This window comes from Empidonax traillii, unplaced genomic scaffold, assembly GCF_003031625.1.
Source record: "Empidonax traillii isolate 1590-97213 ecotype Southwest subspecies unplaced genomic scaffold, ASM303162v1 scaffold518:size600044, whole genome shotgun sequence".
Lineage (NCBI taxonomy): Eukaryota > Metazoa > Chordata > Aves > Passeriformes > Tyrannidae > Empidonax > Empidonax traillii.
Genome location: NW_020955711.1, coordinates 113,077 through 126,697, shown reverse-complemented (window position 1 = coordinate 126,697; position 13,621 = coordinate 113,077). Strand labels below are relative to the sequence as shown.

Sequence of the window (13,621 nt, the reverse complement as noted above, 5' to 3'; positions counted from 1 at the left end):
AGCTGACCCACAGTGGTGTCTGCTGGACTCTGCTGTCCCAGGCTCCTGGGAGCCTCCCTCACCTTCACTCCCAAGGATTCCTCAGGAGGCTCAGGAGCTGCTTTAGTTTACAAACTTTGTGGGTTTGGATGGAGAGGGAAGTCAGTGCAATATATAGAAAATAATAATAAAAGAATTACATACATGGTTTTCCAAAAGAAGTGCTAGCTGTCCCCTACTGCCCAGGGACTGCCATGACCTTGCATGTTGTGGAGGCTGGGTGAGTTTGGGGGATGCCCTTTTGCTGCTCCTCTGGGCTGTGGAGGTACCTGGGCCCGATTCATGGTCAAATACATGAAAACAGCAGAAGTTTTCACTTGTGGGAGTGTGTGGAGTTGTTGAGTTCTATAAATAACTTCATCCATGTGCCAGTGCTGTCTGCACTGCCAGTTATCCTGGTTCTGTGCGCCCCTGCTTTGGATGAATGGAACCAGACTTCACTTTGATTGATATAATTATGGAATGGGTTGGATTGGGAGGGACCTTAAAACTCACCCAGTGCCACCCCCTGCCACGGGCAGGGACACCTTCCACCAGCCCAGGTTGCTCCAAGCCCCGTCCAACCTGCCCTTGGACACTTCCAGGGATGGGGCAGCCACAGCTTCTCTGGGCAACCTGTGCCAGGGCCTGCCCACCCTCACAGCCAAGAATTTCTTCCTAATATTCAACCTATCCCTCCCTCTGACAGGGGGAAGCCATTCCCTCTTGCCCTGTCACTGCAGGCCCCTGTCCCAAGTCCCTCTCCAACTCTCTTGGAGCCCCTTTAGGTAATGGAAGGGGCTCTGAGGTCTCCCCAAAACCTTCCCACCCCAAATTGCCTCTATTTGCACTAAAATACAGCTTTCACTTTGCTGCTATTTTAAACTTTAGAACTAATTACTGGTGCTTTCAGGTTAATGATTCCTTCCAGTGGCTGTGTTTGCCTTGGTAGCAGAAATGCTAAAAACTGTTTAATTTGTTTTATTAATTTCTGAAGAAACAGAATTAGTCTTGAAGGACAGAATCACGGGTAGACTCACTCAGGCTGAAGCTCCCTTTAAGTGGGAGTTTCCCAGGGGAGCTTTAACTGCCCTAATTTAACCACAGAGAGTTAAACACGTGTCTGATTGTGCTCAGTTCCGTTTCTAGTGAGGACAGGAATGGACACCTCGAGAGTGCAGCTCATCTTCCATGAAGGGAAGCAAACAAAATGCCTCTGAGGCTGCTGGGTGTGCCTGTCCTGCTCCATGAGTGCAGGAATGGTAGTTCCACACTGAAATCCCAAACCTTCTTTAGCTGCCCAGGTTTGTTTTCCTGATAGGAATGTGGCAGCTTTGAAAATTCACATTACTTACCTGAAAATTCACATTACTTACCTGAACAAGCCAAACCTTTGCCCACTGCTTTCCAGACCTCTGTCAAACTTGGTTATTTTGCACTAAACCAGTGCTGGTTGTTTAAAATAAGAATCATAAACAGGGGCAGTGCATTTGGCTTGGTATAAAAATGTCTTCTCTTGTGTGTTTCTTCACAATATTTGCCCCTGGGCTCCTGATATGAAGCTCAAGATTATTAAATTTGCAGTCTGAGACAGGGAAATAATAATGGAATTGAAAATTTCTGCAGAAACTGTGCAAATTTGTATTTTGAGGGCATTTTATTTTACTTTTTTACATTCATGTTCCCTTTGCCCTTCTTGCTGGCAAAATTTGAAGGTTTCCCAGTTCCTTGAGGTTCTGCTCATGTGGAATTAAAGAAAGAAACAAAACTTCTGTCTTGATTGTGGGCTTGCATTTCTTAAATACTTGTAGTGCAGTGCAAAAACAACCCCCAGACTCTTTAGGTGTCGCTTCCCTCTCTGTTCTCTCATAGTCCCTGTGATTGTTCATCTCATCCATACAAACCACCTGGCAGTGCCCAGGGCTGAGGAGGAGGAGACTCTCAGTGCTGAGCCGAATTTCTTTGCTGTTGTTTGGCAAGACTGGAAAGCTGTGCCCAAGTAATGAAACTCTTGCCCTTTTCCCTGCTGCTCAAGGGGCATCTGTCACCTTGGCTTCAATCTGGAATGAGTCCTTTGCATAAACACAGGTCTCAGTGCTTTGAGCATGCCAGTAACTTCTTTTCTAAGCTGAATTTGAAGGGTTTCTGTGAATGAGTGTTCAGTTAAACTAAACCTCTGACAGTGATAATGTGGGATGTGACAGCTGGAATTCCTTGCTAACTTATCATTTGTTTGTTTGCAATGAACAGCCCGAATCACCCAAACCCGTGAAACACCAGGCAAGTGGTTTTTTTTAATGCTTTTAAAGTTATGTAGGAGAACTGATGTGTATTCTTCTATTTGCATTTGTGATGTGGAAAGCCTTGGAGTGGTGTAGTGCTAACAGTGAATTTAGTAGGTATTTAACTGGCTTTGGAAGAGTGGACTAGTGAGCAGCTTATGAGTTTCTCAGCATTACAAAGGACTTGTCACCACTTTAAAGTGGTGTTACCCTGTCCTGGAGTGAGAGGTTCACCCTCTCTCTAGCCAACCATCTCCAAGATACCATGTGTGTACTGGGTAATGTGCTGCTGAGAGAGCACAGAACACCTTTTAAATATTAAACAAAGTGGTAAATAAGAGATGGATTAATGGAAGCTACAAAATCCTTTTGATTAACATACTGTTTTGTCTGAATATTTTTATAGTGTTGCAGATAACTTGATAAAGACTTTGATCTCAAGTGTCAAAGGCTTGGCATAACCAACATCTTCTGAAATCAAGTGTTTCCCCTGACTTGCTAGTACAAGCGGTGTGTGCAGTGTAGGATCTGAATTAATGTTTCCTCATTTGAGCTTCAGCTACTCTTACTCCTCAGGTTGGCTGGAGCCCCTGTGCAGATAATTGTGCCCATTCCCTCTGTCCCTGGGGCAGCAGCACTCAGTCTGTTCTATCCCACCTCCCTGTGTAAGAGTTTTAGTACTTCCAGTGCTCTGGAATTTACCTGAGAAGGACCTTAAAGAGGAGGGTTAGGTGGTAGTTGAGGGCAAGACTGTGGAAAGAGATCAACAATTGCTGCCATGTGTTCTGCAGGATAAATGCTCTGCTCTAACCCGAGCTGGTAAGTGATGCCTCTGTCCTGAGCACCAGCTTTTAAATAAAAAAAAAGCTCTGGCAGGGTGTAACCAAGGCTTGGAAACTGAAGAAGCTGCCCTGAGTTAGTTTAGCTGGTCGTGTTCTTCCCTTACATTTCTGAGAGCTGACTGGTGCAACATGAACTGTAGTGGAAAGGGAAATGGTAAAGGAGCTTTCGAGCAAGTCTGGAATACTGGAAGCCAAAAGTGACCCCTGGACAGCTGTGATGCCTCTGGTAGTGTGTGTTGAACCTTGTTAAACCTCTGTAACCCAATCATGTGTCTGAGCCCATGGTCTCATTTTCAGAATAAGTCACAGACATTCTTAGCATTTAACTTAATCTTCCCTCCTTGCAAACACCAGTCAAGTCTAAGGGTTTTTACTGAAATATTTCTCAGTTCCAAAAATAGTCGGAGCTTTAACCCTCCCTTTGCTCTGAGTGTCAGGGGTTGACATGAACCGTTTGCTGGCAAACATTTGAACTGTATCTGTGGCAAAATGCTAATCCAGAGCTGTTGATGTTGCATAAACCATGGAATCATTAACATCTCTGTTTGATGTCATTCTGAACTCCAGAGTGGATCGCTGTTGTATGTGAGTAGCATGTGGCCTCCCCTGCCTCCCCCAGGCTTCGCTGCGAGACACTCACTGGGATGCTGGTTTTTCTGAAACTGAGACAACAGCCTGTCCTTGTCTTCATGTTGCCCTGCATGAACTTTTGCATGAGCTCACTTTCCCCCCAGTGCTGCCACACTGCTTTTTCCAAGGTCTGGTGAGGTGCCCATGCGGGAGATAAAAGCCCACAGGCCAAACTGGGACGCTCCTTCCAAAACTGAAACGCTTCGAAAAGGGAGGTGTTTTGGGCTGTAAAGCTGTCCATCTAGACATGTAAAGTGCCAAATCAGAAGCCTTTTTCCACAGTGTGAGAGGTTTCCTCACGGTGTGAGGTTTGCTTTGCTTGGGGATGGCTGTGAGGAGTTGTTGTGTGCAGCACCACGGCTCGTTCCCATGGTGTTCACCCACAGTGAGGATCCAGCTGAGTGTTTCCATCAAATCCTCACTGTGAAAACGAGCTACTCAGTCCTTTCTGCCTTCACTGGGAGAATTTGAATAAATTCTGCAGAAGCTGCTCTGCACAGGCCCAGGCCAGGCTGTGGCCTGCGGGTGCTCCCTGAGACACAGCGATGTCCACAGAGGAGTCAGTGTGGAGTCATTCACATTTTGCAGCCACAAAGAGGACTTTACTCAGTCTGCTTTGTCTTTGCACATTATTGCAGGCAAGTGTTTTAAAAGGCTTTACTCTCAACATTCAAATGCTGAGGAATTTTGTGCTTTTAATATTGTTACAGCACAGATTTTTGAACAACTGCAAGAATGACAATTTTACATTTACTGACCGATTTTCCTTTAAAAAAAAAAACCCTACAAGAGATATTAATCAGTAGCAAGTTAGATTGCTCGCCAGTACGAACAGGCTTTAATTGAACAGCTCAGACCTGGATCAGGATATTACAGTGCCCCTGACACCGTGCAGAGTTGTCAGTGTGTGAAGTGCCCGCAGCACATGAGCCTCCCTCCTGTCCCAAATAAGCTGTTTTCCTTGTCCCAAAAGATTATATATATATATATTTTCTTCCAGAAGAGCTGTAGAGTTTGCCCTGTAAGCTGTGACAGCCCTGCTGCCTTTCCTGTACACCCTGGGGTTTATCCCAGGCTCTGCACAGCGGGGTGAGGAGCTTCTCCCTTTCATCTTGGTGTGTTTGAGGAGCAGCGTGTGGGGAGGGGGGAGTGGGAGGGACGGTGGGAAAATTCCCACTCTGTGATGTGTTTACATGGAAAACTTGGACAATATCACTTGCAGACAGCGCAGAGTGGGTATAACAGAGATCTAGTTTTATCCCAGCTGTGGATTTTTTTCCTAGTTTGAAAGTGCTCCTGAGAACAGTAACCTTGGCAGAGCTGACAGTGCGCAGCCTCAGCAGTGTTTAGTGTGCTCTGGGCTCACACTCACATTTATTCCTTCTTCAGTTACTTAAGAATCCAGAGAATTTGTGGTCCCAAAGGGAATGTATGTGGAAGTAAGCAAGTTTTGAGCTGATAGCTTCAGGTCGCATTAAAGAAGGAGCAGCCATTAATATCGAGGAGGGCTTGAAATACATTTAAATATACAAATAAAAGCCTCTTTTAGGTGTTAACTGGTGAATTTTTAGAATTTCTGTCTAAGAATTGACCTCATGTGGAAGCCTTAAGAGACTTAACATTTCCTGTTCTTTGATGCTCAGTCTGGGGCCTTTATTCATCAAGGCTATAAATAATTGGAAAAAGCAGGTTTATGAACACAGACATCGCATTTTGAGACTACATTGCAGACAGCTTCACTTTCTTTTTTTGGTTGGTTTTGTTGGGTTTTTTTTGTTTTGTTTTAAACCATCCTTCAGAGCAGGAAGACAGTATATTTTCCTGTGAACATTCATGCCTCCTGGGCTCTTGGAAGCAGCACAGACTTTTTTTTGTTCCCAGTCCTGCTCATGGAGAGCAATTATAAAAAGCTGTTGTGCAATTTCCTTAAGATAAGCACTTTGATTTCTAAATCCACTGGCTTGAACTTACAGAAACATTTTAAAAAAAGCATTAAACATACTGAGCAATGTTGGTGGGATTGAGCAATTTGAAAGAGATGTTTGTATTTGGGGTTGCTCAGCTCTGCTGTGCTGTTCTGGCCTCATGCTCAGGTGTGGTCAGGTCAGATGTTGCAACGATCCCAAATTTCAGTCTGGTTGACTGAGGGGGGAGGGTTTTTCACTGAGTTGAAAGTAAATTCGAAAAGAAGTATTTGTAAGTTTAAAAACAGGTGTTCCAAAGTAGCTGTATTGCCAAGTCACTAAACACGAAGTTTAACTGCTTTAAAATCTTTAAACAGTTAAATTAGTTTCTCCTCTAAAGCACTCAAGGTCTGTGCCTAATTTCATCAGCCCTAGATGTGAATTTTCTTTTCCATCTTCAACGACTATCAACATCCATCATGTCCTGTTTGGTCACTGCTGTGTTTGTGTGTGTGTCTGTGTGTGTTCTAATAAAGAACCCCAAACTAAAAAACCACCACCAAAAGCCCCTCACTGGACGGAGGAGTCTCGGCAGATTTAGGAGTGAGGGGAATGTTGACACCCCCCTCGTGAAGGTGCTGTCACTGCCACAGCCAGGGGAAAGGACTGTCAGGAAGAGGCAGAATACAGAAATACCCTCAATTGCAGGTGCTCTGTGCTCATATCTGTTCATTTTTCTGCTTGTGTGGTTTTTAGGGGGAGCTGGAGCGGCAGCTTCTGCAGGCCAATCCCATCCTGGAATCCTTCGGGAATGCAAAGACAGTGAAAAATGACAACTCCTCCCGCTTTGTGAGTAACTCCTTTTCTCTTTAGAGTCTGTAAATCTGGATTATGGAGAAATTACCTATTTAGGAATTTATGGAAGTGGTATCCAAAGCTTTTCCTGTTCTCTTCCTCCATGAATCCAGGTTCTCTTACAGTGCCTCCTGCGATGTGTTGGGATTCTGAAGGCACATCCTCACTGGCTCTTGGCAAAACTTTAATTGTATCCAGTTTCTGACTTCAACAACCCTTGAGCTGACAGTTGTTTATAGTCTGACAAATACAGCTGTGCTCTGGAGCTGAGCTCTGACTTGTGTGCACAAATCACTGCTGAATTGCTGTGAAGTAGGAAAGACTGTGGCACCAGCTTGGACTTGGGCACAGTCTGCAGCCTTCTTGTCAATAGCTGTGACTTTATCAAATGGCTGTTTAAAGAGAACATCCTGAATTTCCAAAAAAAGCACAGAGCTTGCATATAAAAACCTGTCTAAATTTACTGAGTGATTGACTGCAGGGAAATCCAAAAGCCAGTGTGACCTATCCCAGGTGCCAGGCACTGCTGTAGCTGGTTGATGTTTTGTTCTGTTCACAGAGAGTTATGGTGGCTGATAATCACTTCTGATGGGTTCTGTTGTTTTAAAAACCATGGGGAATAAATAGCTTTTTACCACTTCTTAGAACTTCCTTTCCTTTGAAGGGAAAAAAAGCCATCTCCTGTTTCAGGGGGAAGATGTTTTCAGTACAGTACAACTTCAAAACTGTATAGGAGGTATTAAATATTTTTTTTCTGGCGAGAACAACACTAAAATTTACAGAACAAATGAAAGATTTCTGGTCTGCCCTTGACATTTCAACAGTTGCTTGGATTTATAATGCATGAACTCAACTGCAGTGACAAGGACTCTGGAAAACTCCATGACTAAGTCCCTAGCCTTTCCAGTCGGGGAGAGCAGAGTACTGTGGGAATTCAGCTTTGATAATTTTATAGCCATGTTATTTACAATATTGCTTGGTGCTTATATAAGTTGGGTATAGGATTGATAATATGAACAGGTTTCACTGTACAATAATTCTATCTTGAATCCATCAAAGGCTGTACCAATTTAATGCGGATACTTTTTCCCTAAAAGATGTCAGCATCTGGTTTGTGTTATTTTTGAGGGCTGCCTTGCCATCATGAACATAATCACTGCGATGGCTCCAGCCCTGTTTTTATAAAGGAGCAAGCATAATGCATTCCAGATGGTCTCATCTCATGCAGAAAAAAAAATAATCTTTTACAGCCATTTTAAAACCTGACTTAAAAAAAAATCTATCCTCCCACAAAGTGAGAAGTGCTGTTGTTCAGCCACACGGGCTTGACAGGCTTCACTGTGCAGCACGAGGCTGCCAGCCTGTCCCTGCTCACTGACAGCACCAGACAGGGCTCAAATAAGGCTGGTGTCCAAAGAATTTCATTTTATCCCCTTTTCTCTTCTACCAAAGGGCAGTGTTTCAGGAAATAAAATCTCTGGTTTGCATTGGATAGGACAGACAGTGGCCTTGCTGCATTGACATGGCAGAGCTAAACACTTCCTTCTGATGTGGATTTTCCAAAGTCTGATGGTGGCAACAGAATTCAGCCCTTAGATGAGCACCACTGCAGTCTAACTGATAAATTAAAGATTTCATGGCAAGGTTTGCCAGTGCCAGCTGAAAGACTCTATTAATATTGTGCTTTTAAGAAGATTAACTACACAAGTGATCTCTCTAGTCCAGACTCCAGTGATGCCTGAACTTTGAACAGGGAGCGTGTGGGTCCCCTCTTCTGATGTGTAATGACTGCATTTCCTCTCAATTATTTTTGCTCATGGAACTGGTAACTTGACAGCAGAAGCTGAATAACTTTTAAGAGTGAAACAGTGTAAAGTGGTTCCAAATTATGTCTGAAAAAGCCACTGCCTAGAGCTTCTGTAATGGTTCTTGTTTGTTTTCACACGTGACAAGGCAAGTTCAAGACAAGAAGGCTCTGTGGTACCAGCTCTGGGTAAAAGTCTGCTGCCACTGTTGACATGTGCATCATATATCTGCTCTATGGCCTGAGTTACAGTAAAATGTCATTTCATTCTTTGTGCCCATTATAAACAGAACTTTCTGGAATTGTTCCTGAGTAGAAAGTCTAAATGCTGCAGTTGCAAACTGAGCTGAGGGTTGTTGTGTCTCTGCATCCTCAGCAGTCTGTGTGTGCAGTGCTGCTCCCTGACAGGCCATGCCTGGAAACAACCCTTGTTCCTTGGCCATGGGGGTTTTAGTGCCAGTGGCTCAGCAACCACACCGGAACAGTAGGGAATAACCACTGGAGCTAATTTAAAGTGTTCCACCAGTTTTCTTGCAACTCAGAGACCCCACTTTGAGCCGAAGCCGAATAACCACAGTCCTGGAGCAGTGGCTTTGCTCTGAGATTGAGTCAGGGTAGGGCTGGTGGGGCGGTTGTGCCTTTCCCTGCATTCACTGAGGGGGCTGGGGGGAGAAACTTGGTCTTGTGCCCACAAATCTTGATCTGAACGGGCTTTATTAGGGCAGGGGGTTCTGGTAAGGAGCTGCAATAGCACAAATGAAGCAGTTTGTTCAGCCTGGAAATGTGCCCCCCAAATTATACACTGACCAGGTTGGGCCATTCCTGCCACACAGGGACCCTACAAGCTTGGAGAGTAGAATATTTAATCAGAAAATCAGCAGCACACTCCCTGAGCTGAGTGGATGTGCCAAACAGGAGTTCACTGGAACATGCTGATAGCACTAATCAGGCTGCAGATAAGGGAGGGTTGGGATCCAGGTTGCAAAAGCACTTTCCAAAGGGCTCCACAAAAGTTATCAGTGTGGATGGCTTTGTGCAGATGCCACCAGAAGTGTTAGGACAGGTGTTAGCAAGCTTCTGTCGTGCTCCCTGATCTCCAAACCCGTCTGTGTGTGGATAGAGGACTGTGGAAATTGGGTGCAGTGAAAATGGAGAGCCCAGTGTAGTCGCTGGGAATGGCCACACAACCAGGGCAGTGCTGAACAGCTCCGTGAGCACACACTGGAAATTCAGTGATGGTGCAGATAAAATGATCCAGCTCCAAGCCAGTTGTCCTGTTGGGAATGACAAATCAGATGAGGGAACTGATGTGGCTTAAAAGTGATATAATATATCCATTGGCAACCACCTGCTCTCCAAGAGATGCTCTGTGTGTGGGAAGTGGCTCTTTATTTGAGATGTAGGTGTCAGAAATGGGTGTATTTCTTAGTTCTTACCAACTGCTGGAGAAGAGAGGCCATGAGAGAGAGCAGCCAGCCTGGTTTGGAATGGAAGGGGAGATGTGATGTGATGTGATGGGCTGGGCAGCACCTGAGATTTGGGATTGCTGCAGCTGGAGCACCTTCAGGCACTGATAAGTTTGCTATGGAAATGTGCACATGTGGAATCTCAGCATTTCTTCCTACCTCAGTGTGAGGAATTGAACCTCACGTTCAGAGAAGTTTGTCGTAAATCTGAATTACAAACATATCTGGACTAAGAGTTCCTTAATCCTTAGAGTGTGTTTGTGTGCTCCATTGAAATGATGGCTGAGCACATGGATGGGCAGTGATTTCATCCGATCTTGGGAAATGCTCGATCCATGAATACATTTGGATTATATTTTATGTAGACAGCATTGTTTAATTTAAAAAAAAAAAAATAGTAATCATGAAAAAAATCTTCTTTCCTTTGCAGGGCAAATTCATCAGGATTAATTTTGATGTTACTGGTTACATTGTCGGGGCCAACATCGAGACCTGTATCCTCCTTCATGCCACATCCTTGCAAAATGCTTTCCTGCTTTGTTTTGCTTTTAACCCTAGAATTCCTTGGAATGCAGTGAGAGGACATTCCTTTGACAGCATCCATCTCTTCCTTTGTTTCAAAATAGCCGATCGAATATCACAAATTCAGCGGCTCAGAAATCCTGCACTCCCCAGCTCAGCACTCTGAAACCTGCTGGATTTTCAGACTGGCCTTAAAAACAGGGTGTGCTAAAAAGGGAAACCTTGTAAAATGTGCTTGCTCTGTGAACATTTCTGAAAATACCCCAACGCCTTCCTAATCAGAAGCTGAGCCTCTGCATCGTGCCAAGAGCTTGGGAGCAGCTCCCAGCCCTGGAAGGAGCTGATGCTCCTTATCAAGTGACAAAGCTGGGCCACCTTCTGCCTTCTTAGGCCTTCTAGACACCCTTGTGGGTTCAGTAACACAAGACCTACCATTGTAATTAATTAATTATAATGAATACTGAAGCCTGATTCAGTTTTAGCTCTGATATTCATTCTTATTTGTGATGGTGCAAGAACAAGTGAAAACACTTGCACTGAAAGCCCTTCTCTGGAGTTGTTTTCTTCATACTAAAGTGTGTGTAATTTTTAGTGTAGCCTGTTTTCCGGGGGAATAGCAATAGGGTGGTCATAAAATGATGAAATTGGAAGTCTTAGTAAACAATATGAAGTGGGTATTGATAATAAACAGTGCTGCAACTAAGCTTTTGTTCTGCTGCTGTGTTTTAAACTGCTTCATCTGAAGTGCATTGAATGTTTGGAACTCTCACAAAGTATAATTTCCCAATAAGGCTGGGAAAGGTCTATAGTTATTCAAAATATGCTTCAGTGATAAATGTTTTCCTTCATTCAATAGCACAGGAATGAAGGCAGCTTTTAGGAAAATTCAGATGAATTGTTTTGCCCAGAGCTTTGTGAAAACAGAAGGATTTAACTCCTGGGGAATTTTTTCTTCATCACAGGAACTCATCCTCACCTGTGTCATTTCAAATCCCTGTCCTGCATTTGCATTACAACATGGAATATCTAGAAGTAAAAGAATTAAATAACATTACAGCTAATTAGACACTACCTGCTGCAGGAATTGCAGTTAGGAGCTGTGGTGATTGTGTGGAAGAATGCAGTGCTGGGGAGAAATGACAAATGCGCTTCAGATGACAAAGTATCTCTGAGCTGAGCAGCTGCTGGGTTTTTGGTAGTAAAAGTTAAGCTATGCCCTTAACAGAAGAAGGATGGCAGCTCCTCCTCTCACCAAAACTGTGGCTGATCCATTCCAGGCAACTGTTGGCTGCACAGAGCAGGGAACTGCAGGGAAATGCAGGCAGCAGGATGGGTGTGCTGAGATTAATGAGTTTGCTGAGATTAAAAGTGGGTTTCCGCCAGTCTGAACTGGAAATCTCTCACTTAAAGTCATTAAAAGTTCATATAGGGTCTGGTCATAGAATCCCAGAATCCCAGAATGGTTTGGGGTGGAAGGGACCTTAAAGCTCACCCAGTCCCACCCCCTGCCATGGGCAGGGACACCTTCCACCAGCCCAGGTTGCTCCAAGGCCCGTCCAACCTGGCCTTGGACACTTCCAAGGATGGGGCAGCCACAGCTTCTCTGGGAATTACTACTAAAGTTCTGTTTGGTCTTGAAGTAATTCCGTAGCCTGCTTGGGAACTTTTGTTTGCACCGGACCCTTTAAACCAAGAACTGTAGCTGATCCTTGACTCCAGTTGTAATCCAGACTTGTTGGAAAAGTCTCGTGCTGTTCGTCAGGCCAAAGACGAGCGGACGTTTCACATCTTCTACCAACTGCTGGCTGGAGCAGGAGAGCACCTCAAGTGTAAGCTGAGAGTCTCTTTTTGTGTACTGTGTTTGTTACTTCAGTTTAACAGGGTTGGGTTGGTTTCAGTCACCAAACAGCGAGTTTTAAACAAAGAAGGGAAAGCCAGGTGGCTTTGGTTGGAAATAACTCCTGTTCTTCATCAAATGTCCTGGGAAGCCACTCTGGTATTTCAAGCAAATGTCCCCTCCACGCCAAAGCCCAGTTTGGGCATTCTCTGGCTGGGAATCCCTGGATAGATCCCGCAGTGTTCCCTGGGGAGAAAAGCATCCATTTAAGCAAAACAGTGAAGCTCAGTGGCTTTCTGCACCACTGCTGGGCTGTGGTGGTTATCTCGACTCTTTGTGGGTTTTTTCCCCCCCTCGATAACTGAGAATTTCTCTTGGGTTATGATAAGTGAAACTAATGAAGATACAGACATCAGAGAGTCGATCCCCTCTTTGTTCTCCTGTGTTAGATAAGCTGGTGTTTGGCACCCTTGATGTTGGTGATTATCAATCCCCAACTCCATTTCTGCTTGAGCCTGGTTCTTTTCAGTAGAGCTCCTCCTTTTGGGACATTCCAGATGGGGATTTGAGGTTGTGGTAGATCTGAGTGGGGTGATGCTCTGTGTACAGAGATGAATTAAAGAGCTCGTGTAGTTTGATACAGAGAATCTGTGAATCTGCCTTCAGCTTGGAAGGCACACCTGTATTTTTAGGGTTTCAGGAGCTGCTGTAATGGCACATCAGAGGAACTGATTTCCTGAAGCAGAGTTTGGGCATTTAGAGAGAACAGAGTATGGGTGGGTGTGAACAGCATTCCTTTATCTAATTTTTCTGTCTCTTCCTTCCCAATACAGCTGACTTGCTGCTCGAAGGATTTAACAACTACAGATTTTTATCTAATGGCTACATCCCCATTCCTGGGCAACAAGACAAGGATAACTTCCAGGAGACAATGGAAGCCATGCATATCATGGGGTTTTCACACGATGAGATCTTGTGTAAGTTATCGAGCCCTTTGCATCTTCAGAGTGTGCTTCTCTCTCTTACACACCACACACTTGCTAACTTTGTGCCACCAAATTTAATGTTGCTTCAGTGTATTGAGAGCCTGAAGAAAATATTTGCTTAACTTCAACTAGAGTTGAATTAAAGCCAGTTGCCCAAAAAAGCACAGTAAAAATTGTATTTCCTTTCGGAGCTCCTGCTTTGAATTTGGAAGGAAAGTGACAAAAGTAACAGAAGAAAAATTTGCTAAGCTGAGCCCTCTTCCATTAAACTGATGCACATGTCTTTTGTTAACACAGCAATGCTGAAAGTGGTGTCTTCAGTGCTGCAATTTGGAAATATTTCCTTTAAGAAGGAGAGAAATACCGATCAGGCCTCTATGCCAGAGAACACCGGTGAGTTGATCACGTCTGCGTGGCTTCCCCTGACTTGTGCTGGAGTTTTCTTCCTGCCATTTGTCCTGTGCACGTCTTGAAA

General features: G+C 44.3%; 1 protein-coding gene across 5 annotated transcripts in view; it reads left to right on the top strand.

Moving 5' to 3' along the window:
- Positions 1-13,621, top strand: part of MYH10 (myosin heavy chain 10) — a 104,021-nt gene that overhangs the window by 47,988 nt on the left and 42,412 nt on the right. For 3 of the 5 annotated variants that reach the window (XM_027896866.1, XM_027896865.1, XM_027896868.1), the window contains 6 exons: positions 2,269-2,298; positions 6,433-6,525; positions 10,232-10,295; positions 12,054-12,152; positions 12,994-13,137; positions 13,444-13,539. In XM_027896866.1, the coding sequence (XP_027752667.1) occupies positions 2,269-2,298; positions 6,433-6,525; positions 10,232-10,295; positions 12,054-12,152; positions 12,994-13,137; positions 13,444-13,539 (526 nt within the window). The remainder of the gene's footprint in view (positions 1-2,268; positions 2,299-6,432; positions 6,526-10,231; positions 10,296-12,053; positions 12,153-12,993; positions 13,138-13,443; positions 13,540-13,621) is intronic. The other 2 variants (XM_027896869.1, XM_027896867.1) reach the window with 1 other exon arrangement.